This window comes from Salvelinus fontinalis, chromosome 29, assembly GCF_029448725.1.
Source record: "Salvelinus fontinalis isolate EN_2023a chromosome 29, ASM2944872v1, whole genome shotgun sequence".
Lineage (NCBI taxonomy): Eukaryota > Metazoa > Chordata > Actinopteri > Salmoniformes > Salmonidae > Salvelinus > Salvelinus fontinalis.
The window spans coordinates 32,014,558-32,037,816 of record NC_074693.1 but is presented as its reverse complement, the minus strand read 5'-3'; the positions used below and the strand labels follow the sequence as shown (position 1 = coordinate 32,037,816).

Genomic DNA, 23,259 nt, shown 5'->3' with positions numbered 1-23,259 from the left:
CCCAAGGTCAATTTACATGTGGTTGAACTCTAGGGTGCAGTGACATCATGATTAAACCATTGGACCTCTACAACTATCAATTATTTATAGTTTGTTTGGTTTGGTCAGGGGCTCTATAGGGCAACACCCCAAGAGACATGTTTTGACGGTGAACTATAAACCAAACATTTACTTACTTTTATTGCTTTTAGTATCAAATATAAATTAGACATCTGCACACTGAAGACAATGTTTTATTTTATTTCGTTAGATAACATTTTCTGAAATTGGCCAGAATTACACAATCATTGAGCGTTGGCTATACAACAAGGTGCAAAGGGATAAATTTCACAGATAGACAGAGACACATTCTGCTGAAATATACAAATGTCCAGGACAAACATTCCTCCTTTAGTGTGGAGAGACATCTTGGTTGTGTCCAAAATTCCCAACTTCCCCTAACCCGTAACCCCTATACCCCTAACCCGTAACCCCTATACCTAACCCGTAACCCCTATACCAAAGTGTAGGTATGTAGAATGGATTGTAAGGGTGAATGGAAAACTTTGTCATAGAGGAAGGTGAGAAAGGGCCTAGCACCATTGACAACGGCAGCCACAACCTTTGGCTTGCCAAGGGAATGAATGGGGTGAGAGGAGGAGGCCATTGTAGTTATGGGACGTAGCTATGCGATATAAGAGGGTGAGAGGTGGGAGGCCATTGTAGAGTACTGGGACGTAGCCATGGGACAGACGGGGCTGAGAGGTGGGAGGCCATCGTAGAATATTGGTACGTAGCCCAACATCACACAGTTATCAGTGGGAAGAGAGTCAATAGCAGGGCACTTATGAACGATGGCACACTCGTGCTGCCTCCTGTTGCTCCATTCAAGCAAGAGCATGGCCAGTTCTGCAGTCCCTCTCTGTCTATGTCTCTGTGTCTGTCCAGGCCCTTCCTCTGGCCTCTCCTCTCTTCTCTCCCCCTCTCGCGGAGCTCCTGCCGTCCAGTAGGGGGAGGCAGAGAGAACGATAGGTCGTCTAGGACAGGTGCGGAGGGGTGAGGGCAGTCCAACCAATCGGCGGCCAAGGATCGCGGATATCCTGCCTCCGGGGCAGAGCCTGGGTAGGGGAACTTCCAATAGGAATCTCCTTTGAAGAGGTAGACGGAGCCTGAGGAAGTGATATAGGAGGGGGCTTAATGTATGTTGATATATACAGACTCACACATGTATTGTACATTACGTGTGGTGTCTCTCACACATATAATCTTTCATATTGTCACTCTCATAGAATCTCAGTCTGTTCTCCTCGTTCATCTCTCTCTCACTCACTTTCTCTCTCATACACTTTCTCTCTTTCTCCCTCTATTTCTTCCTCGCTCTCTCACCGTCTATCTCAGTGGTAATCCCATTCACTCCTCCTCTGATAAGGTCAGCCCAGGTGTTACTCTCCTCTTCCTCTCCTCCTCCTGCTTCCCCCTCTCCAATCTCCCCCCACACTGGTCCTTCCTTTGGATCCCACATCAGGCCCTGCTCCACCTCTTCTTCCTCTCCTCCTCCCTTTCCTTCTGTCTCTCCCCATTTCCTCAGAGCTGAGAGGGGGCGGGGGTAGCCCTCCTGGAGAGAGAGGTCATTGAACAGCCAAAACTGGGACTCTACAAAACAAAATGGAAAGAGGCAATGAAGAGTGTTCTCAAGGTTGTGTCTGGTTTATAATTCATTCACATAGAGTATATGATTGCGGGTGGAGAGAGAAACTAGAATCAAGAGCATAGTTTAGTCTTTTGAATAGCACTAATTCTCCTCTGTTGTTAAAGGTCCAATGCAGCGTTTTTATCTCAATATCAAACCATTTCTGGGTAACAATTACTGTGATTGTGTTAAATTAAAATGGTCAAAAAGAAACAAAAATAGCTTCGTAGCAAAGAGCAATTTCTCAAGCAAGAATTTTGCTACGACTGTCTGGGAGAGGGGAGGGGAAAACTTAAAATGAGCTGTTATTGGTAGAGAGGTTTGGAACTGTCTTTCTAATTTACCACATGATGATGTCACCAGGCAGGCCAAAACTCCATCCCACCAAAACAGGCAGAAATTTCAGGCATTTTTTTCAAACAGATCTTACTATAAAAATGGTCTTATTATAGTTTCACAATTTCACAGCATTTTCCAACATCATAGTGTGTGGGGTGACTGGAGTCAGAGGTTACCTACCAGTAATGAATATGATGGCGTGGTCTGAGTGTCTCTCCAATACAGCCTGCAGGGGGGGCAGGTTAGGGGGCAGACCCCCCCACAGCCTCCTCACCGAGACCCCCCGGCCCGACACCAGCCCCCCAGTACTGACCCTCCAAATACTCAGCCCTGCCAGAGAGAGAGGGGGGGGGGGGGGGGGGGGGGGATAGAGAGGAATAAGGCAGGACAGATACAGATAAAGAGATGTGAGGTGAGGTGAGACAGAGAGGAATTCAATACAAAGTCCTGCAGTTGTGGGTACATCCACCAGGGGGCGATCATGCCCGTAGTTTAAAACAGGAGGCTAGGGGAAATAGTCCAACAATTAGGGAGACTACCTACACCACACTCACCTTTAAAGAAGAACGTCTCTCCCCTAATCTTGGCCACTGCATCAAAGCTAGTGTTACAGCGGTCTACAGAATGGCTGAAAGAGAAGCAGAGAGCAACAGAGAGGATGAGAGGGAGGGAGAGATGCAGTGATGGAGGAGATAGTTATTGGTTGAATGGCTGCCCCTTATCCACTTTTGTTAACCTGTCAGTGCCTGTGTCTGTAGTGTGTCAGTACCTGTGTCTGTGTCGGTGTCTGTGTCCGTCGCGATGCTGCAGCTGAGGTTCAGGAACCAACCGAGGAACGTCTGTGACCATGAGTTGATTTCTATTACCTGTCAACACACCTTCCTTTCAGAACTCAGTACAACAACAGGAGGACACGCACCCACACCAAGTGGACAAGTGATAATATACACAAACACAGAGACTGACCATAGAGCCTGGTGATGAGCTCCAGGTCGTTGGGGCCCAGACGGTAGTTTAGAGGGTCTCCTACGGGGCCCTGGTAGTAAGGTCTCATCACAGAGCGCCTGGCAGACGAGTGGGACAAACCCAGGGCGTGGCCAAATTCATGCACCAGCACGGTGAACAAGTCCGTTCCCTCAGAGGCTGGGGAGGGGCGATGGTTGTGGGGTAGTGTAGAGTTTCAGTTTAGGGGGAATGTTAGCAGTGTCTTGTCTGTGTCCATAATATTCCAAAAATGTGTGTCAATAATATTTTCCAAATTGAACCCCTTACTATTGTAAACCTCAGTGGAGTTGACCATAAATTCTACCTAACTAATTCTACCTGCACAGAACTATCACAGTAACGCAAATACTTGCCTTCAACGTTCAGATCTACAGGAAGTTCCTAGGGGTAAGGGCTAGTGTTTGGTTTGGTATTGGCCTCTTGAACCCCCAGTAGCTCTTTTTCCTGTCTCTGGGTCTTCTGGCTGTCACTCACCTGGCTGGCGGAACACCCACTCCTCCTCGGCATCTAGGTGTACACCACCCGCTCTGGTGAGGTCAGAAGGGAAGAAGGCGTGGCCAACAGCTCCTCCTGCACCATCGAAGGGGTAGCCGTCACCATGGAAACCGTGGAGGAAGTCCACCTGCAGATCCGCCCCTTCTGGGCCTCCCACCTGGCAACGGGAGAAACAGGGAGTGAGGTCAGAGGGGGGGGGGGGGGGGGGGGGGGATTCAACTATCACAAAAAGGAACGTCTAGAGAAAGAGACTGACCTCGTGGAACTCCAGCGGGGTTGGCTCCGCCCACACCCTCAGGGCGTAGAACACCAGAGAGCGAATCGTCTCGCGGGAGAGGGAGGAGGAGGTGGGGTATGAACGCAACCTAGGGACATTTATTTGAGAGAAAGAAAGCGAGCAAGGTAGGGAGAGCGAGAGAGAGAGAGAAAATGTGAGAAAATGAGAGAAGCATGACTAGGGAGTTCTAGGGAAGATGAGAAAGCTGTAGGGATGACAATTGAGGGATAAGTTAACGATTGAGTGATAAGTTGATGAATAAGAGGGTATGTTGGAGGGATGATGAGCAGAAGTCTAAGGAACCTCCAGTTGATGTTCCTTCGTGTCCATGTTGTCACAGCCCTCTTTCTCCTCAGGCCCTGCCCCTCTTGGAGCTGATTGGCCAGTGGTTTGGGCTCCTCCCCTTTGTCTGGCAGTGAACATCGCGGGGCTCGCATCAGAGCCAGCGTCTCCTCATCTTAGACATGAGGACAGAGAGAGAGAGAGAGAGAGAGAGAGGGGGAGAGTGAGAGAGAGAGAACCACAGAGGATGGATACCATCACCTTAATTTCCCCAACCCCAACCCTCTTTTTTATTTTCTCACCTGCAACTCCTGTCTCCTCTAGGCCTGCAAACCTTTGCATGGCGCTAACAGCATGAGTGACAGCTGTCCAGGCTTGTAGCTGTCCAGTGGAGGGGTCCGAGGGCGGGAGGTAGCCATACCTCGTCAGCCAATCCTGGGACAAGACACCGAAGTATTGCATTGAGAAGCATCATGTAGGTAGGACTCAGTTGTAAACTACCGAGTCGTGGGTTCATTGTGACAATGTGACAACGTCATGAGCAGCAGAGGTGGTGGTTTTGAGTGGGTAAAGGGAAATCACAGGTTAAGTGGAAATCAGATAAGTAAAAAGCAGGGGTTGACTCGACAGCTCTTCAAAGTGTCTACATAAAGCGTCTAACTCAATAGACCAATCCTGTGAAGGTACATGCCCATATGCACGTGAGCCCAGTTAAGCTTGCTCATCAAGGCAGCTCTAAATGAGTCAAAACCAGATCAAGGCATGTGATGTATCACCTTTGCTAGTGGATTGGTATTCACTATTTTCTCTATTCACTTTGACTATTTTCACTAGGCCATCGTAAATGACAACTTGCTGAAATAAATAATCCATTCTGCATGAATAATAAAAACGTCCTTGTTAAAGACCTATACGCCTCTGCATTGTCCCTCACCACCAGTCCAGTGGTCTCGTCGTCCGTGGGGGTAACAGGAGTAGAGCATGTGGAAGCTGTTGTGTCCGTTGGGGCAACTGCTGAGCCTTGGACCCCGGCCACGGACACGGTTTGCATGCGCTCGTACACGTACAGGAGGAGAAAACTCCACGCCGCTGCCTTCATCCTGCTGGCGTTCACATAATCCAATCAAACTCGGGAAACAAAGTTGGAGTGAACATTTATCGCCTCCGGTCAGTTCAGCCATGCGACTGGTCAAGGTCTATGAGGTGTCATCCGTCCTTCATGGTCGGGTTGACGGTGAAGAGTGAAGGTAAGCCGTGACAGGACCTCTTGGAACTTTTTGCCACTGCTCGTGAAACCAGTCAAACGCTCTGGGAATGGGAGGGAGAAACCACCGGTTTACATTGTTGGTTTTACGCTGTTGTTGCCAAAGCGAACATTGACACAGTATATGTTAAAGGATTTAAATGACTACGAAGCTTGGCTTTGCACCATATGGCACAAATATTTCAAACATGCAAGAAGAACTGCCCCTGCCTACCTTCAAGCTATGCTCAAACCCTACACCCCAACCCGAGCAGTCCGTTCTACCACCTCTGAACCTCCCACCCCTACAGGAGGGCAGCACCCGCTCAGGCCAGTCCAAGCTTTTCTCTTTCCTGGCACCCCAATGGTGGAACCATTGGCACACCAATGGTGGAACCAGCTAGGACAGCAGAGTCCCTGCCAATCTTCTGAAAACACCGGAAACCGTCCCTCTTCAAAGAGTATATTTTTTTGCAACAAAGCATCCTTCACTCATGCTGCCAAACATACCCTCGTAAAACTGACTATCCTGCCGATCCTTGACTTCGGCGATGTCATTTACAAAATAGCTTCCAACACTCTACTCAGCAAATTGGATGCAGTCTATCACAGTGCCATCCGTTTTGTCACCAAAGCCCCATATACTACCCACCACTGCGACCTGTACGCTCTAGTTGGCTGGCCCTCGCTTCATATTCGTCGCCAAATCCACTGGCTCCAGGTCATCTATAAGTCTATGCTAGGTAAAGCCCCACCTTATCTCAGCTCACTGGTCACCATAGCAGCACCCACCCATAGGACGCGCTCCAGCAGGTATATTTCACTGGTCACCCCCAAAGCCAATTCCTCCTTTGGCCGCCTTTCCTTCCAGTTCTCTGCTGCCAATGACTGGAACGAATTGCAAAAATCACTGAAGCTGCAGACCCAAATCTCCCTCACTAACTTTAAACACCAGCTGTCAGAGCAGCTCACAGATCACTGCACCTGTACATAGCCCATCTGTAAATAGCCCATCCAACTACCTCATCCCCATACTGTTAATTTTTTTCTTCTCCTTTGCACCCCAGTATCTCTAGTTGCACATTTATCTTCTGCACATCGATCACTCCAGTGATTAATTGCTAAATTGTAATTATTTCACCACTATGGCATATTTATTGCCTTACCTCTCTTATCTTACCTCATTTGCACACACTGTATATAGACTTTTTTTTCTCTATTGTGTTATTGACTTGTGTAACTGTGTTGTTTGTGTCGCACTGCTTTGCTCTATCTCGGCCAGGTCGCAGTTGTAAATGAGAACTTGTTCTCAACTGGCCTACCTGGTTAAATAAAGGTGAAATAAAAAATAAAAATAAAATCCTAAATAATCGCCCTCCATGACCCCCACCCCCCCAAAAAACGATATATGTGTTGGTTCAGGATATATATACAGTATATATATCAATATACACTACATGATCAAAAGTATGTGGACACCTGCTCGTGGGAGTTGGTCCCCCCTTTGTGGCTATAACAGCCTCTACTTTTCTGGGAAGGCTTTCCAGTAGATGTTGGAACATTGCTGCGGGGACCCGCTTCCATTCAGCCACAAGAGCATTAGTGAGGTCGGGCACTGATGTTGGGCGAGTAAGCCTGGCTCTCAGTCATCGTTCCAATTCATCCCAAAGGTGTTCGATTGGGTTGAGGTCAGGGCTCTGTGCAGGCCAGTCAAGTTCTTCCACACCGATCTCGACAAACCATTTCTGTATGAATCTCCCTTTGTGCAAGGTGGCATTGTCATGCTGAAACAGAAAGGGCATTCCCAAACTGTTACCACAAAGCACAGACTCATCTAGAATGTCATTGTATGCTGTAGTGTTAAGATTTCCCTTCACTGGAACTAAGGGGCCTAGCCCGAACCATGAAAAACAGCTCCAGACCATTATTCCTCCTCCACCAAACTTTACAGTTGGCACTCTGCATTTGGGCAGATAGTGTTTTTCTGGCATCCGCCAAACCCAGATTTGTCTGTCGGACTGTCAAATGGTGAAGTGTGATTCATCACTCCAGAGAATGCATTTTCACTGCTCCAGAGTCCAATGGCGGTGAGCTTTACACCACTCCAGCCGACGCTTGGCATTGCGCATGGTTTTCTTAGGTTTGTGTGCGGCTGCTCGGCCATGGAAACACATTTTATGAAGCTCCGTTATGTGCTGACGTTGCTTCCAGAGGCAGTTTGGAACTTGGTAGTGAGTGTTTTGCAACTGAGGACAGACGATTTTTACGGGCTTCAGCACTCGGCGGTCCCGTTCTGTAAGCTTGTGTGGCCTACCGCTTCGCGGCTGAGCAATTGTTGCTCCTAGACGTTTCCACTACACGATAACAGCACTTACAGTTGACAAGGGCAGCTCTAGCAGGGTCAAAATTTGACAAACTGACTTGTTGGAAAGGTGGCATCCTATGATGGTGCCACGTTGAAAGTCACTGAGCTCTTCAGTAAGACCATTCTACTACCAATGTTTGTCTTTGGAGATTGCATGGCGGTGTGCTCGATTTTATACACCTGTCAGCAACGGGTGTGGCTGAAATAGCCAAATCCACTAATTTGAAGGGGTGTCCATATACTTTTGTATATATAGTGTATATAATTATTTAGTTTGTGGGGCCGTTGGAAATGTTTTGGTCACAGTTAGGTAGCCTACAGTGCGTATATTGAAAAGGAGACCCTGGTCTCAATTGGGCTTCCCTGATTAAATAAAAGTTAATAAAAATATGAAATTCACAACTGGCACGCAGATCTTGAGAAATGGTAGGATCAATTGTAAATCGGCAATCACCAAAGAAGGGAGAAGGGAAACAGAGAAGGGAAACAGAGAAGGGAAACATTCTGCGAATATTTTGACATTGTATCAACAAGGCGGCTCGGAGAATATTGAAACATTCTGTATCAACAAGGCAGCTCTGAGAATATTGATTGCAACATAGTAGCCAACGAAGGTGCGGCATCTTTCCATGGGCCAGTTTGACTCTGTCTGATATTATTATGTTGCCTACGTGGTAATTGCACTGTCTGGGTGGTTATTATAAAAATATAAAAAACTACATCCACACTAAATAACTTAGGACTATTTAATAACGTTTTGCTAGCAAGTTTGATCTGTAAGTATATGTGATTTTAATTGAGCAAGATGGACAAGCAAGACTGATAGAGTGAGAGGTGGAAATGCATTATACCAGAGGCAGGTGGGCTACAGGTAGGGATTAGGGATGCAGACAGATGATGATAAAGAAGTAGGCCTACAACTAAATCATTATTGATTTGCATGATCTCAATTATCATTCTGTCACTGTATGACAATGTACATGTTTTATATCCTACAATTGTCATTGTCTTTGAAGCCAAAAACAGGACATGTATTTTGGAGAAATGCTCTCAATAGCAAGTTGTTCAGTTGTGGGGGGTTTTCATACCACAAATTGCACTAGTTTACTGGGAAAATGTATCTAAATATCAATTAGGCCCATAGATATCACAGCATTTTAAGAGAAATAAAATAGCTTTTGGTTTCGAAAGGTCACCTAAAAGGAGGGCTCCCTAACCTCCCAATTCCCAATGCAATTAACCCCTGGCTCTCAGATTACAACAAGGTTTACACGGCCGAGTTCAAATGCTGACATTAAAATCAAAGCAATCGGCGCACTGCCCAAACCGCGGACTGGCAAAGCAAGCTAGCACCGTCTCTGCTTTCTAAATGTGAGAGAAAAGGGCCCGAACTGGCAGCTGCTCTCCGAGCGACGCTCCACATGGTCCTAAAGCAAGCCTTGGAAACTTTAAACAGCTGTTGCGTTTTAACCGGGATTGGAATGATTTGAGTCTACTTTTTTGTTGTTGCCTACTTTACATTTTTGGTCTTGAGCTAGCTAGGGTATGACGACCCAACTGACGCCTCTACTGTATAGCCTCGTTTTTACTCAGCATAAAAGTGAGTAAATCAACCTCTTTCTCATTGAGACATTTTAAATAATATGTATATAATGCAGAGATACAATATTATATTCATACTGAAAATAATGATGAATGAAAATGTCGAAGATGGTCAGGACATGTAGGCATGGTCAATAGGAGACGAACCAAGAAATATCTAATCAGGAGATGGAAGAACATTTGCATAAAGTAAATAAGGGAGGGGTGTACGGAAATGGAAGGGTGTGTACAATAAGATTTAATTTCGAAGAGGGAAAGTGTGTGTGGGATGGAGGTGGGAGTAAGGGGGGCTGAGAAGGATGTGGTGGTTTAATTAAATTAGCGGCTGTCATTTAGTTAAAGAAGGGGGGGGGGGGGGGGCAAAAAGGGAGGGATGGAAGGATGGATGAAAGGATAGAGAGATCATGGAGGACAGTTTTAAGGTAATGGGATTAAAGTGGAATGTGGGTTCAGTCCTTTTCTCAAGGGACAGATAGAAGGAGAAAGGGAGGAAATAAAAGACAAGTGGTGCCTCCATCTCCCTTTCAAGGATAAAAGGAGAGAGTAAAAGGGAGACTAGGAGAGAGACGCTTAAGAGATGAGGTAGGCTACAGAAAGAAAGAAAGAAAGGGAGGTGTACAGTAAGGTGGGTGAAGGGTGGCATGTGGTGGTTGAGTAATGAAAGTGCCAGCGGGTGTTAATGAAGGGATTCTTTAATTATGCTGGGTTCCAAACACGCACTCTTGACTTGGGCCCGCCATCTGGTTCAGTCCATGTTGGCGTTCTAAAGCACTCATCACGCACAAATGGTTCTAACACCCACTGTCAGACAATATGGCAAAGAAACACATTAGCTAAAAAGCATACTGTAAGAGGGGGTGCAAATTAAAAATATATTATGTTTAATAGCTACTACAATGCATCTGTACACCAATACTGGAAACAAAGTGCAACATTCCTTTTTACTGCATACACACAAACTCAAAAATAGTGCATACTCACACAAGTTGATTCTCACGATTGACAGTTAAACAAAAATTGATAAAAAGTGCAGTTTATCCAATGCTTACCTTACCCTTCGTCCCTGACTTCGAACTCTCTCTCTCTCGCTCTCTCCTCTCACTCACTCTGAACAGATGTGTCCCTTTCCCAACCGCTAACCCACTCACTCCGCCTTCACTCCCTCAAACTCTATAACCCCCCCCCCCCCCCCCCCCCCCCCATGTTGCTGAGCTCTCACAATAGTCTCCTCAATACTACCACTAAAACAAATCTGTGTGTGTGTCACTCAAACCACACATATGGCTATCAATCCTTTCCAACTCCTAATTAATTGTAATATTTATACACAGTATATATGTGTGTACTGTATACTGTATGTAAACTATAACACATTCAATATGAAAACCACATTTTGAATTAATCCATGTTTTTAAAAAATAATTAAATTAGGCTCAGAAACGTGTTTGGCATGGCGTATAAGAATACATTTGATGTGTAACTAAAGATTCTCTCTGTGGAATTAGTGAGAGTGAGACAGCACATATAGTGTGTTTGTTTGTGTCTCTGTGTGTGTGAGTGTCCACGTTTGACTGTGTGTAGTAAGGAGGGGGGTTAGTAAGATTTTGATTAAATCCTCTTAACGAAAGGGTTTAAAAAAATGTAAGATAAAGATTTGAACAGATCTCGCTCGCTAACTGTCTCTCTAGCTCCCACTCTCTTTCTCTCTACAGGGGTATTATTCTATCCTACTGACCTCCGTCTGGAAATAATACTGACTAAGAAAGCCAATTACCAAAAAATAATTCACTAGGCAAGTCAGTTAAGAACAAATTCTTATTTACAATGACAGCCTACCGGGGAACAGTGGGTTAACTGCCTTGTTCAGGGGTAGAACGATAGATTTTTACATTGTTGGCTCGGGGATTTTATTCAGCAACCCTTCAGTTACTGGCCCAATGCTCTAACCTCTAGGCTACCTGCCACCCCAAACAGAGGAGACAGAAAGAATACAGAGCCAAAAATAAGCAGATCTGAGCGACAATGCAGGATAACTATAACACCACCTGTTGAAACTTTCTATCGACAGAGAGAGAGAGAGAAAGGAGAGAGAGAGAGAAAGGAGAGAGAGAGAACAGATGCTTCCCTCTTTCTCCTCCTCCATTCTCTCTCTCCCTCGGGGGAAAGGTTTGATTGAAAAAGGACATTAGGACACCCTGTTTTTACAAGAAAACTTGATCCCCTGATCTGCCCCTAATCTTTAACCAGGACCTGTCATAGCAGAGACAAAAAGCGATAAAATGCCTAATGGCAACATTAGCAACACCACTTCGCTCATTTAAAGCCCTCACTCTGAACCTCAACTCATCACAACCTCGCCAACTGACCCCATTTTTCTTTGATATTTTTCTTTTCTCTGGGCTTTTTTCCCCCTACCATAGAATGCCTACCCTAATTTGGAGTAAACTTCAACTGCTACTTACAGCTATTTCACTCACATCTACGGTACCTGTAGTTAAATACTTATACATATATTCCTCATTTCCTCTTTCTTCAAGTGCTGGATTTTCACCCACAGCAGCCAATCCACCATTCATTCTGATCTTAACTCCAAACCTCCAATGTCCACAGATTAACCCAGATTAACCCAGATTAACCCATCTTTCCCAGTATAATGCCATTTTATTTCGCAATACATCCTTGTAGCAAGTACTTTATATAATAGCTTACATTGAAACAGACGGATTGATGTGTCAATTGTTGTTTTATATGTCAGTTCATAGACCTAATGCCAAGGTATTGGACATCAAAACCCTGTTCGCATCTGTGGTTTAACACCATTGACTATATTCGAATTCCTTGAATCTATAGTTGGCTGCCAACTAGGTGGAGAAAATAGAAAATAGTTTCCCCTGTTGTCTTGACGACGGGGCCAACCCACATGAATGCATGTGGTGGTTGGGCAGGGTCAAAGGTGATGTGCTGGAGGGGGAGATGGTTAACGCATGGAGGCTGTATTTTATACTCCTGAAACAGGGAAGGGGGTATAGGCTTGAATATGTGAATGGGCTTGTGTGTCTGGGAATCTGCGAATGCCCCAATTGTGGAGCTGAACTTGTGGTTCCCCTGGCAACTGAGGCACTTTTTAGGAACTCTACATTGCATGGGGTCTTTGTTGTTCACTCAGCATGTGGCATACCTCACAACTGACATCTTTCAGATGTCCAGTTTTTTTTTTAACACTCTGCAACATTAAGGATATAAGAGTTCTTACTGGGTCAATTGTCCTGTCACATACTCCTAGAAGGAACCCACTGGGCACAGACATCCATTCGACGTCTATTCCACGTTGTTTCAACGTCATTTCACTGAAATGACATGGAAGCCATGTTGATTCAACCAGTGTGCCCAGTGGGAAGGGTGTTCATTGCCTGATGCCAGTCTGCTCGAATGACAAGAACAGGGTTGGGAAGGTTGTTGAAATGACCAGATCATCAAATGACACTCTGATTATTTTACATTTTTCACTGTAGATAATCTTTAGTTCAACTAAAACTAATATGGCAGGCACTTCAGTGCAGAAACAGACTGGCATCCTCTCTAGGACAACTGGCATTAGACTTACAGTAACTGACATCAAGTGAGGCCAACTCCATAAGGAACATCACTTGGAGGAGAATGCAGAGCCATACTGTGACTGTAGGCCTGCTGTTAGCTGGGTATTCAAATCTAATCAAATTTCATTTGTCACATGCTCCGAATACAACAGGTGTAGACCTTACCGTGAATGTAAATAGAACTGGTGTCCTTTTGATTAATTGTTCAGCCGTCTTATGGCTTTGGGGTAGAAGCTGTTAAGGAGCCTTTTGGACCAAAGACTTGGCGCTGCCGTACCGCTTGCCGTGCGGTAGCAGAGAGAACAGTCTATGACTTGGGTGACTGGAGTCTTTGTACATTTTTTGTAGTCCACAGTGTCCCTATTGTGCCTCTATCTTTCCCCTGTTAACTAGATGTCTAGTTAGGGAAGCATAAACCTATGATGTTGCACAGACGACTGCTATAGTTGAAATGCTAGAGTTGACTGCAGATGCTAGAGTTGACTGCTAGAGGCTATAGTTGAAATGCTAGAGTTGACTGCAGATGCTAGAGTTGAAATGCTAGAGTTGACTGCTAGATGCTAGAGTTGACTGCTAGATGCTAGAGTTGACTGCTAGATGCTAGAGTTGACTACTAGATGCTAGAGTTGAAATGCTAGAGTTGACTGCTAGATGCTAGAGTTGACTGCTAGATGCTAGAGTTGACTACTAGATGCTAGAGTTGAAATGCTAGAGTTGACTGCTAGATGCTAGAGTTGACTGCTAGATGCTAGAGTTGACTACTAGATGCTAGAGTTGACTGCTAGATGCTAGAGTTGAAATGCTAGAGTTGACTACTAGATGCTAGAGTTGACTGCTAGATCCTAGAGTTGAAATGCTGGAGTTGACTGCTAGATGCTAGAGTTGACTACTAGATGCTAGAGTTGAAATGCTAGAGTTGACTGCTAGATGCTAGAGTTGAAATGCTAGAGTTGACTGCTAGATGCTAGAGTTGACTACTAGATGCTAGAGTTGACTGCTAGATGTGCACATAGATGTTGCTGGGGACTGGCTTTAGGGTAGCTGGGGTACAACCTTACATCAGGGATGTATTTCTGGAAACCGAGTTTGCGCCATCCTACATTACAGATCGCCCCATTGAGAAACCAACCCTACCAGGCCCCAGCACCAACCCTGCCCTGCCAGGCTCCAGCACCATTTCAGCCCTGCCAGGCCCCAGCACCAACCTACCAGGCCCCAGCACTATTCCAGCCCTGCCAGGCCCCAGCACCAACCTGCCAGGCCTCAGCACCATTCCAGTCCTGCCAGGCCCCAGCACCATTTCAGCCCTGCCTGGGCCCAGGACCAACCTACCAGGCCCCAGCACTATTCCAGCCCTGCCAGGCCCCAGCAGCAACCTGCCAGGCTTCAGCACCATTCCAGTCCTGCCAGGCCCCAGCACTATTCCAGCCCTGCCAGGCCCCAGCACCAACCTGCCAGGCCCCAGCACTATTCCAGCCCTGCCAGGCCCCAGCAGCAACCTGCCAGGCCTCAGCACCATTCCAGCCCTGCCTAGCACGAGCTCAGACACAGATCTGCCCAGTTCTTATGCTAGCACCAGCTCACCCTTGACCAGCAATGTCATTGCTGACAGTGGACTACCATCTCCAGAGGACATCCGGCCATATCCAAAAGCTGGCCCCCGAAAACCAGCTTGCAAAGGAAGAAAATGGCGCAAAACAATTCTAACTGACACACCAATGAAGCAGGCACTAGAAATGGAAAAGAATAAGGCACAATCTAGCGAAAGGCTGTTTCTGAAGAAAAGGAAGCAAGGGGGGAGTCAAAATCTGGATCTGCAAAGAACAAGAAGCCAGCTAAAAATATATATATATAAAAAACAAATTGTGTAGAAGAGTCATCAGATGAAGAGGAGTGCTTCTGCCTCATCTGTGTGGAGCCATTTTCAAATCCTTCCAAAGGAGACTTGGGTGAAGTGTGTGAGATGCAACAAATGGGCCCATGATGCTTGCACCTCAGGCCAGGCAATTTATGTGTGCCAGAACTGTGACTCTGAAGATCAGTCTGATTAGTCAGATACGGATGTACGTCATATAGGCTGTTAAAAAACTGTGCGTTAATGCATTATTGTGTTTAAACACCACGTCTGTTTTGTTAACTTGCTTAAATGTTTAAAGTCTTATCTGCAGCATTACATTGTGTGCTCTGCCAGCATTATTGTTTTGATTGAAAGGCACGATTTGCCAGATACTCTAGGCATGATTGTTGTTTTTTTTTGAGTTTTTTAATGAATTTGAATTTGGTTTGGAATTTGAAATTAAAATCAATATTTACAATTAATTAGTTGTGTTCTTATTTGTTGATAATCCAATGTGACAACTTACCCGATGTACAGTAGTGTGACAATTTATCCACTGATGGGGCAAATTGTCACAAGTGCACTCTCTCTATTTAACGGTCTACAACTCCGGTACTGAAATAAGATATGAAGATGTAATGAATACAATTTATGTGCCCAAGACTTCCTTCTTTCATTTGGTATGACATTTATACCATTGGGATGTATTGTGCCTAGTAAATGTTAGACAGCGTGAAAAGTGTGACAACATACCTCACTCTCCCCTACTGGAACTGACCCTGTATATCAAATCAAATCAAATTGTATTTGTCACATGCGCCGAATACAGTGAAATGCTTACTCACGAGCCCCTAACCGACAGTGCAGTTTCAAAAAATACGGATAAGAATAAGAGATAAAAGTAACAAGTAATTAAAGAGCAGCAGTAAAAAATAACAATATATACAGGGGTGTGCCGGTACAGAGTCAATGTACGGGGTCACCGGTTAGTTCAGGTAGTATGTACATGTAGGTAGAGTTAATTAAAGTGACTATGCATAGATGACAACAGAGAGTGGCAGTGGTGTGGAGAGGGGAGGGGGGAGGCAATGCAACTAGGCTGGGTAGAAGCCAGAGAACAGTAGCAGAGAGAACAGTCTATGACTAGTGTGGCTGGAGTCTTTGACAATTTTCAGGGCCTTCCTCTGACATCGCCTGGTATAGAGGGCCTGGATGGCAGGAAGCTTGGCCCCAGTGATGTACTGGGCTGTTCGCACTACCCTCTGTAGTGCCTTGTGGTCGGAGGCCGAGCAGTTGCCATACCAGGCAGTGATGCAACCAGTCAGGATGCTCTCGATGGTGCAGCTGTAGAACCTTTTGAGGATCTAAGGACCCATGCCCAATCTTTTCAGTCTCCTGAGGGGGAATAGGTTTTGTCGTGTCCGCTTCACGACTGTCATGGTGTGTTTGGACTATGTTAGTGATGTGGACACCAGGGAACTTGAAGCTCTCAACCTGCTCCACTGCAGCCCCGTTGATGAGAATGGGGGCATGCGCGGGCCTCTTTTTCCTGTAGTCCACAACCACTCCTTTGTCTTGATCACGTTGAGGGAGAGGTTGTTGTCCTGGCACCACATGGCCAGGTCTCTGACCTCCTCCCTATAAGCTGTATATAGTATGCTTACTTACTTAATCGTGTTCTTCTCATTTCTTAATTTTATATCTCCTGTGTTTTTGTTATACAGTACCTTGTTATTTTTACTTCTACATTGTTATTGATTACTGTATTGTTGGGTTAGATCTTGCAATAAAGACATTTCACTGTACTTGTACACATTACAAGCGTAACCTAACCAGTAGCAGGCATGTTCATGCCTTCAGAGACATTATAAACAATAAAATATATCAAGTTTCACATCAAAGCATTCTCAGTGAGTACTGCAGAAAGCTGACTATTCAGCGTCAGAATGTCTGTTGACATTTATTCACAAATCCTTTTTCACTTAATAAATGAATTATGTTATTAAGCTAAATGAATGCCATTTATATTTTTTCTTGACTTGATTTGGGTCACTGAGAACATATATTACAAATAATACTGCCAAATTGTTTTACAAAATCCCAAAAATGAATATATCAACAAATTGGGGGCATGGTGGTCATCAAATCATAAAAAAACTAAAGCTCTTCATATTCTTATTTTTGTTGATGAGATAGGCAATGTTATTTGATTGTAAGATAGTTGCCAGAAAGCAGATCTTGATCAAAAGGAGTGGAGATGCCGGGGATTGAACCCGGGGCCTCATACATGCAAAGCATGCGCTCTACCACTGAGCTACATCCCCTACTGATGACAACGTAGAAATGCACGCTATACATACCGTGAATTGTGAGATATCAAATTTAGTTGAAAAAAAAGTTGATAGTGTAGAAGTGTGAATCTACTTGCAACTTTCTGTTGTGCGGAACCTTTGTTAATTTCCATGTTTTGCCGCTAAACACGATTGTTACACTGTATCTGGCATGTACATCTCACGGCGCTCTGTTAAACACCAATGTAAATCTACTGCCACCGTGCGGTACGTGGAGTTATATCCTCGGGTTCTCGGCTTCCGGTCTTTGAGGAAGCGTTAGCATGGTCTTCTAGTCTCTGGCAATAGATGCAACACCATGGCGGACAAAGCACAGATACAAGAGGCGATTAAAACACAGGGAGAAGTCGTGCGGAAACTAAAGGCAGAAAAAGCAAGCAAAGAACAGGTCAGTATTCAACGCCTAGCACGACGATGTTCCAAAAGGTTGTACGTACAGCGGGACTGGGGTGGGATGAACAGACACGCGTTCGACATATGTCATGAACGAAGCTAGCGTTAGCTGGCTACTCATGCCAAAATACGGGCCTTGCCGGTTCACGGTCAGATGAATTATCTAGTCAGTTCAATTAGAAGTGGAATTTCATGGCTATTACAAAGTAAATCATGAATGCTATTTTTCTTATGCACGTTAGTTAATAATAGTGCTTCAAATGATACAGCTAGTAGAAGCCAGTTATCAATCCAAACTGATGCAATCCCCTTAGGATAGTTGTCACTGTGCATGGGCTGGTCATTCATTGTGTAAACTCATGGTTCCTTTTAATGTCTGAATGTTGAGCTTCTCCGAGAGTCTCTCCCCACCTTTAACTAACTACACAGGTGAGGATAGAGATGATCTGTATGCGTTTTCATTTACTTGTTGTGTGTCAGTCATGGGGTGGGATCTCACTGAGTCTTCAGATCTTCCTCCAGCACCAGGCCAGGGTCATGTTCAGTAGGACACACAGTTTAAAAAAAATATATCCTGGTTTGTGCCTCCTGAACAAGACCCTGTGCTTGTCTGGCCCAGAGGTAGTTCTGGGTCGTGTTAAAAGCACACCGTTTCCTCCGTGCGTACTGAACATGGCCCAATGCTTGTCTGGTCTAGGGGTAGTTCTGATTCCAGGGATCAGTGACGTCCCACCCCCACCCATGTCTCTGGGCTTTGATAGGCCGGCTGGTTTGATTCTTGGCTGTGATAGGTTGGTTTGATTGACCCCTGCCTCATGTTTTGTCCTCCATGTTGTGATGATGCGTCATGCCCGCCCGTCTCCCTAGTGATAGGGTTGCTCACCACTTTTCTCCTGTTCTTCCTGCTCGATGCCAACAACCCTGCTGGGGTCATACCTTCATCTCCGTCCGTCATCTACTTCCTCTACCTTACACGTCAACATTTGGAATCCAAACACTACGACTGGATATTCTTGGATAAAACTGCGTTTGGATTGGATAACCCTACCGTCACCTGGCATTCACGGACTGTGGTTATTGGACAACATGGCTTGGTGGACTTTGCCATTGCACTGTATTGTGCTCTGATGCTGCACTCCTGAACGGCCATTTTGGTTGTTTTTGTTTTTCATTTGATTTTGTTTTGCTTTCCCCTGCTGGGATGATTAACCTGGGTATGGCGTCCCTGCGTCTTTGTGCGGGGTTGGCGGGCCGTCGGTCTGGATTTTGTGCCCGCTCTCTACGCACCCTCTCTGGGATGACTGTGTCTCAGGTAGGACCCTGACTCTGGAGGGTGGGATGGGGGAGGATCTGTTCCAAGGTCCTGAGGAACACTGAACTGTGTTTGTGTCTTTCTTTCCTAGATTGATGAAGAAGTGGCCAAACTGCTAGAGCTGAAGGCTCAGCTTGGAGGAGATGAAGGCAGACACCAATTCACGCTCAAGACCGCAAAGGTAAATACTGCCTCCATAGAGAGTGCACCTCACAGGCAGCAGGTGATCATGAAGAGAACTTGCTGCATAACATGTTTACTACTCGTGTTTTACTGAAAATCCAAATCAGCAGGTGATGTCTTGCTTATGCACTCTTTCTCTCCCTCCATCTCTCTCAGGGAACCAGGGACTATAACCCTAAGCAGATGGCCATCAGAGAGAAAGTCTTCAACACCATCATCAGCTGTTTTAAACGCCACGGAGCCGAGAACATCGACACACCTGTCTTTGAGCTGAAGGTGTGTGGGAGGCACACACACACACACACACACACACACACACACACACACACACTGTTGACAATGAATAGAAAGTTGTAAACTAGCCAGTGGATTTGTAATAAATCTGGATTTTGTGCTTATGTTGACAATTTGTAGGAAACGTTGACAGGAAAGTATGGTGAGGATTCTAAGCTCATCTACGACCTGAAGGACCAAGGAGGAGAGCTGCTGTCCCTTAGATATGATCTCACTGTATCCTTGTATTAGTCCTGATGTGTACATTGCTAAGTGGGCTAGCCTGCAAGCTGTTCAGTTAATTCCCTATGTTTTTCATGGTCATGCCTCGAAAGCAAACCAACTGGTGGATTTTAACAATGTTAGGAGCCAATAAGGTGTCTACTAGTCCTTGACCCCACCACCTCCCAGGTGCCTTTCGCCCGTTACCTGGCCATGAACAAGGTCACCAACATCAAGCGCTACCACATTGCCAAGGTCTATCGCCGTGACAACCCCGCCATGACCCGCGGCCGCTACAGGGAGTTCTATCAGTGTGTAAGCGTCAGAGCGAACCCTGGTTCGACCGTCCACATCGGCCATAACACTGGAATCATTTTTGCTTTCTGCTACATCCAGATGTTTGTGGATACACATGACCCATTTTCTTGCTAAGTGTGTGTTTCTCCGCCTCCCAGGATTTTGACATTGCAGGCCAGTACGACCCCATGATCCCAGACGCTGAGTGCCTGAAGATCGTCCACGAGATCCTGAGTGAGCTGGAGCTGGGAGACTTCCGCATCAAGGTAGGTCAGAGACACACATCACCCGTGGTAAAACATCCTGTGACGCAATATGAAGCAAGGAATACACGGAAGGTCTGTATGTGTGGCCACACTCGTCCTAACGCCCCTCCCCACCCTAATATCCTCTCTGTGCAGGTGAACGACAGACGTATTCTAGACGGAATGTTTGCAGTGTGTGGAGTTCCGGATGACAAGTTCCGCACCATCTGCTCCACAGTGGACAAACTGGACAAGGTAAACCCGCTGGACAATAACCTTATGTGGTTAAGGAAATGGAATGCTAAACGGTAAACATTAACAATGTTTTAATATGCAAACAAAGTAAATAAAGGATAACATTTCTCCCTTATTTTCTCCACCCTTTCTATGCTGCTCTCTGCTTTCCTCTCCCACCTTTGTGTCCTCTCTTCACCCCCCAGATGTCTTGGGAGGATGTGAGGAGTGAAATGGTGAAGGAGAAGGGTCTGTCTGAGGAAGCAGCCGATCAAATCGGACAGTATGTCAGCTTGCAGGGTGAGGACAGGTCACACACATAGACTGACCTTTGACCTTTCCCCTGGTCTGACCCTGTCTGTGATTGGTGTGTGTTCCAGGGGGGATGGACCTAGCTGAGCGCCTGCTGCAGGATGCTAAGATGTCACAGAGCAAGCAGGCGTGTGCCGGCCTAACAGACATGAAGCAGCTCTTCAGCTACCTGCAGCTCTTCCAGGTTACAGACAAGGTGAGGGGTCAGAGGTGACAGGTTATCTGGTGACCAAGGTGATATGACAGGTAATGCGTCTCTATAGAAATATTTCCATCAACAGCCTACTCCGTAGAGGCATTTAGTTCTCTGAACAGTAATAGTTTTTTGGGGGTTCAGGGGTTATATATATATATATATATATATAGATGTCATGATATGATCAGCTGAAATAAGTCTGAGGGTGCAGTCCTTTTTTCCAAATCCCTCGCCTCGTGTTCCTTCCTACTGTCTCCTTTTAATCTGTCCTCTCCCTCCATTCTTTCTTCCCTCTCTTCCCCCTCTCCCAGGTGGTGTTTGACCTGAGTCTGGCCCGTGGGTTGGACTACTACACAGGTGTGATTTATGAGGCCATTCTGACCCAGACCGGCCCGGTCCCAGTGGCGGCAGCCCAGAACGGGGCGGGCGAGAAGGCTGAGGAAGGTGTGAGCGTGGGCAGCGTGGCGGGCGGCGGGCGCTACGACGGCCTGGTGGGCATGTTCGACCCCAAGGGCAGGAAGGTGCCGTGTGTGGGGGTCAGCATCGGCATCGAGAGGGTCTTCTCCATCATGGAGCAGAAGGCTGAGGTAAGGAAGGGGGACGGGCATTATGAACAGCCAGCTCCCCCCACAGGCTGGTCTGTTCATCAATGTGCCAGAGAGAAACTCTGTGTGTGGCTGACTGGTGTGTTGGGGTCTGGCTCCCCAGGCATCGGCGGAGAAGGTGCGAACCACAGAGACTCAAGTCATGGTGGCCTCGGCACAGAAAAACCTTCTGGAGGAGAGACTCCGACTGACCGCTGAACTGTGGAACGCTGGGATCAAGGTGGGTGTGGGGGTGTGTGTGTGTGTGTGTGTGTTCGATCTGAGATTGACACGGTGAGTCAGAGATGGTGCGTGTGTAGAGTTGATTTCCACTGGTGAAACAGCTGAGTGTGGGCTGTGACTATTCATAAGAGGAACCTTTATATAACTGTGGTTGGGTTGTCAGGCAGAGGTGATGTATAAGAAGAACCCCAAGCTGCTGAGCCAGCTGCAGCACTGTGAGGACTCTGGGATCCCCCTGGTGGCGATCCTAGGGGAGCAGGAGCTCAAGGACGGGGTGGTGAAGCTCCGAACGGTCCACAGCCGAGAGGAGGTGAGATTCTCATACACACGCAGCATCTTTGTCAGTTAAACACACACACACTCTTGAATAAAACACCACGTTTCTGTTTTTTCTTCTCAGATTGACGTGTCCAGAGCTGAACTAGTGGAGGAGATCAAGAGAAGGACCTCAGTCGTCTAAGTCATGGTTTTGCCTGACAACACCCCGCCTCATCATCCGATTGGCTCAAGAAGTTGTTTACCACAGGTCTCCCCGCTGACCACGCAAGTCCTCAACATGCCAACCAAGATCATCTCGTCTCAACTGCAGAACATTGCCCAATAGTTTCACTTGTCCAGGCCTTGCATATTAGTGGTCTCAAAAGGCAGTGGTTTCGTGCCGACTACCCAGACACCTGCGTACCCTCAAGGACGAGGAACATTGATAACGTACATAAGACAATAGTATGACATGGGTAACATTGCAATAGTCACTGTATTAGTCTTAGCGCTAAAGGTTGATCTGCCTATATAGGAAATATGAAAATGCCTGTCCTATCAGCATACCAATAAACGGATATTTACCTTCACCTTAAGAGATTGATTTACAACAGTTGTATCCAACAGCAGATTACAATTTAATGTGGACTGTTGTGTTTTAGAAAACCTACTTGAATAACTACAACTAGAAACTGTCAAATTACAATAGTAAAAACATTGGTCTGCAATAAATTACTGAAACAAATGCTACACAGTCGGCGAGTGTTGGATATTCCCAAAATAATATAGGACATTTACCCCTGTGAATTCTTCCTGTGTTTGACTAAAAGGGAATGCTGTTAAGTGGTTTGCAGTATCCTGAAAATTTGCTGTCTGTAAATGCTTACTAAATGTACATTTGTTCAGCTGAACTATCAAACTGTTGAGTGTTCATTGTTGACAGATGTAATCCTAGTCTGTTGCTGCCTCTCCAGGATGCTCCCAACCACCAACAGCATTCCCTAATACTACAAGGGTTACATCCAGTCCTTGTGAAAAGACCTCAAATGTACATTTATGGAATCCATGGGGGATATTTCAGATGTATAATACCTACCACCCTGAACTCCATATTAGACAGCCAAACTGACATTTATTAAAAATATTTTAATACAAATTAGAAACAGGCAAAGGTAAAATCACGCATCTACTCACGATTTACTACAAATAAAAGAGTGCAAAACACACAAAAGTCTTTATACAACATGAGAAGTACGGGTGGCGGCTCTGTGTCTCACAGGGATCGGGGTGATATCAGGCCCTGCGCTGAGGACCTGCTGGGCTGCAGCTCTGCGAGCCTCCTGTATAGCTCCAGGGTTGGGGCCGGGAAGAGTCTGCACCATCCCAGTGAAGGGTGTGGCCAGCCCCGACGCATACACCTGGTAGCTGAAGCACAGGAACCCGTCA

General features: G+C 46.0%; 2 protein-coding genes and 1 non-coding gene across 6 annotated transcripts; 1 reads left to right on the top strand and 2 right to left on the bottom strand.

Moving 5' to 3' along the window:
- Positions 1-220: 220 nt before the first annotated feature.
- On the bottom strand, positions 221-10,417 carry LOC129827837 (matrix metalloproteinase-17-like). 2 transcript variants are annotated; one of them, XM_055889062.1, is made up of 12 exons: positions 10,327-10,417; positions 5,002-5,375; positions 4,370-4,502; positions 4,089-4,242; positions 3,765-3,873; positions 3,488-3,665; positions 2,975-3,151; positions 2,778-2,874; positions 2,563-2,636; positions 2,189-2,338; positions 1,366-1,632; positions 221-1,148 (listed from the first exon to the last, which is right to left on the bottom strand). In XM_055889062.1, the coding sequence occupies exons 2-12, from the start codon at positions 5,164-5,166 to the stop codon at positions 784-786; spliced, it is 1,869 nt and encodes a 622-aa protein (XP_055745037.1). In that variant the 5' UTR covers positions 5,167-5,375; positions 10,327-10,417; the 3' UTR covers positions 221-783. The 2 variants fall into 2 exon arrangements, with proteins under 2 accessions (XP_055745037.1, XP_055745038.1); XM_055889063.1 differs by having other exon boundaries at positions 10,332-10,414.
- LOC129827839 (histidine--tRNA ligase) lies at positions 9,060-22,558 on the top strand. Of its 3 annotated transcripts, XM_055889064.1 has the most exons (14): positions 17,359-17,449; positions 18,322-18,766; positions 18,858-18,947; positions 19,106-19,225; positions 19,364-19,459; positions 19,634-19,759; positions 19,900-20,007; positions 20,143-20,241; positions 20,427-20,520; positions 20,601-20,728; positions 21,040-21,315; positions 21,437-21,553; positions 21,719-21,865; positions 21,956-22,558. In XM_055889064.1, the coding sequence occupies exons 2-14, from the start codon at positions 18,656-18,658 to the stop codon at positions 22,013-22,015; spliced, it is 1,572 nt and encodes a 523-aa protein (XP_055745039.1). In that variant the 5' UTR covers positions 17,359-17,449; positions 18,322-18,655; the 3' UTR covers positions 22,016-22,558. The 3 variants fall into 3 exon arrangements, with proteins under 3 accessions (XP_055745041.1, XP_055745040.1, XP_055745039.1); XM_055889066.1 differs by lacking the exons at positions 17,359-17,449; positions 18,322-18,766 and adding an exon at positions 9,060-9,275; XM_055889065.1 differs by lacking the exon at positions 18,322-18,766 and having other exon boundaries at positions 17,284-17,449.
- trnaa-ugc (transfer RNA alanine (anticodon UGC)) lies at positions 16,963-17,034 on the bottom strand. Its single transcript has one exon. It is a non-coding gene; the product is annotated as a tRNA-Ala (tRNA).
- Positions 22,559-23,259: the final 701 nt, after the last annotated feature.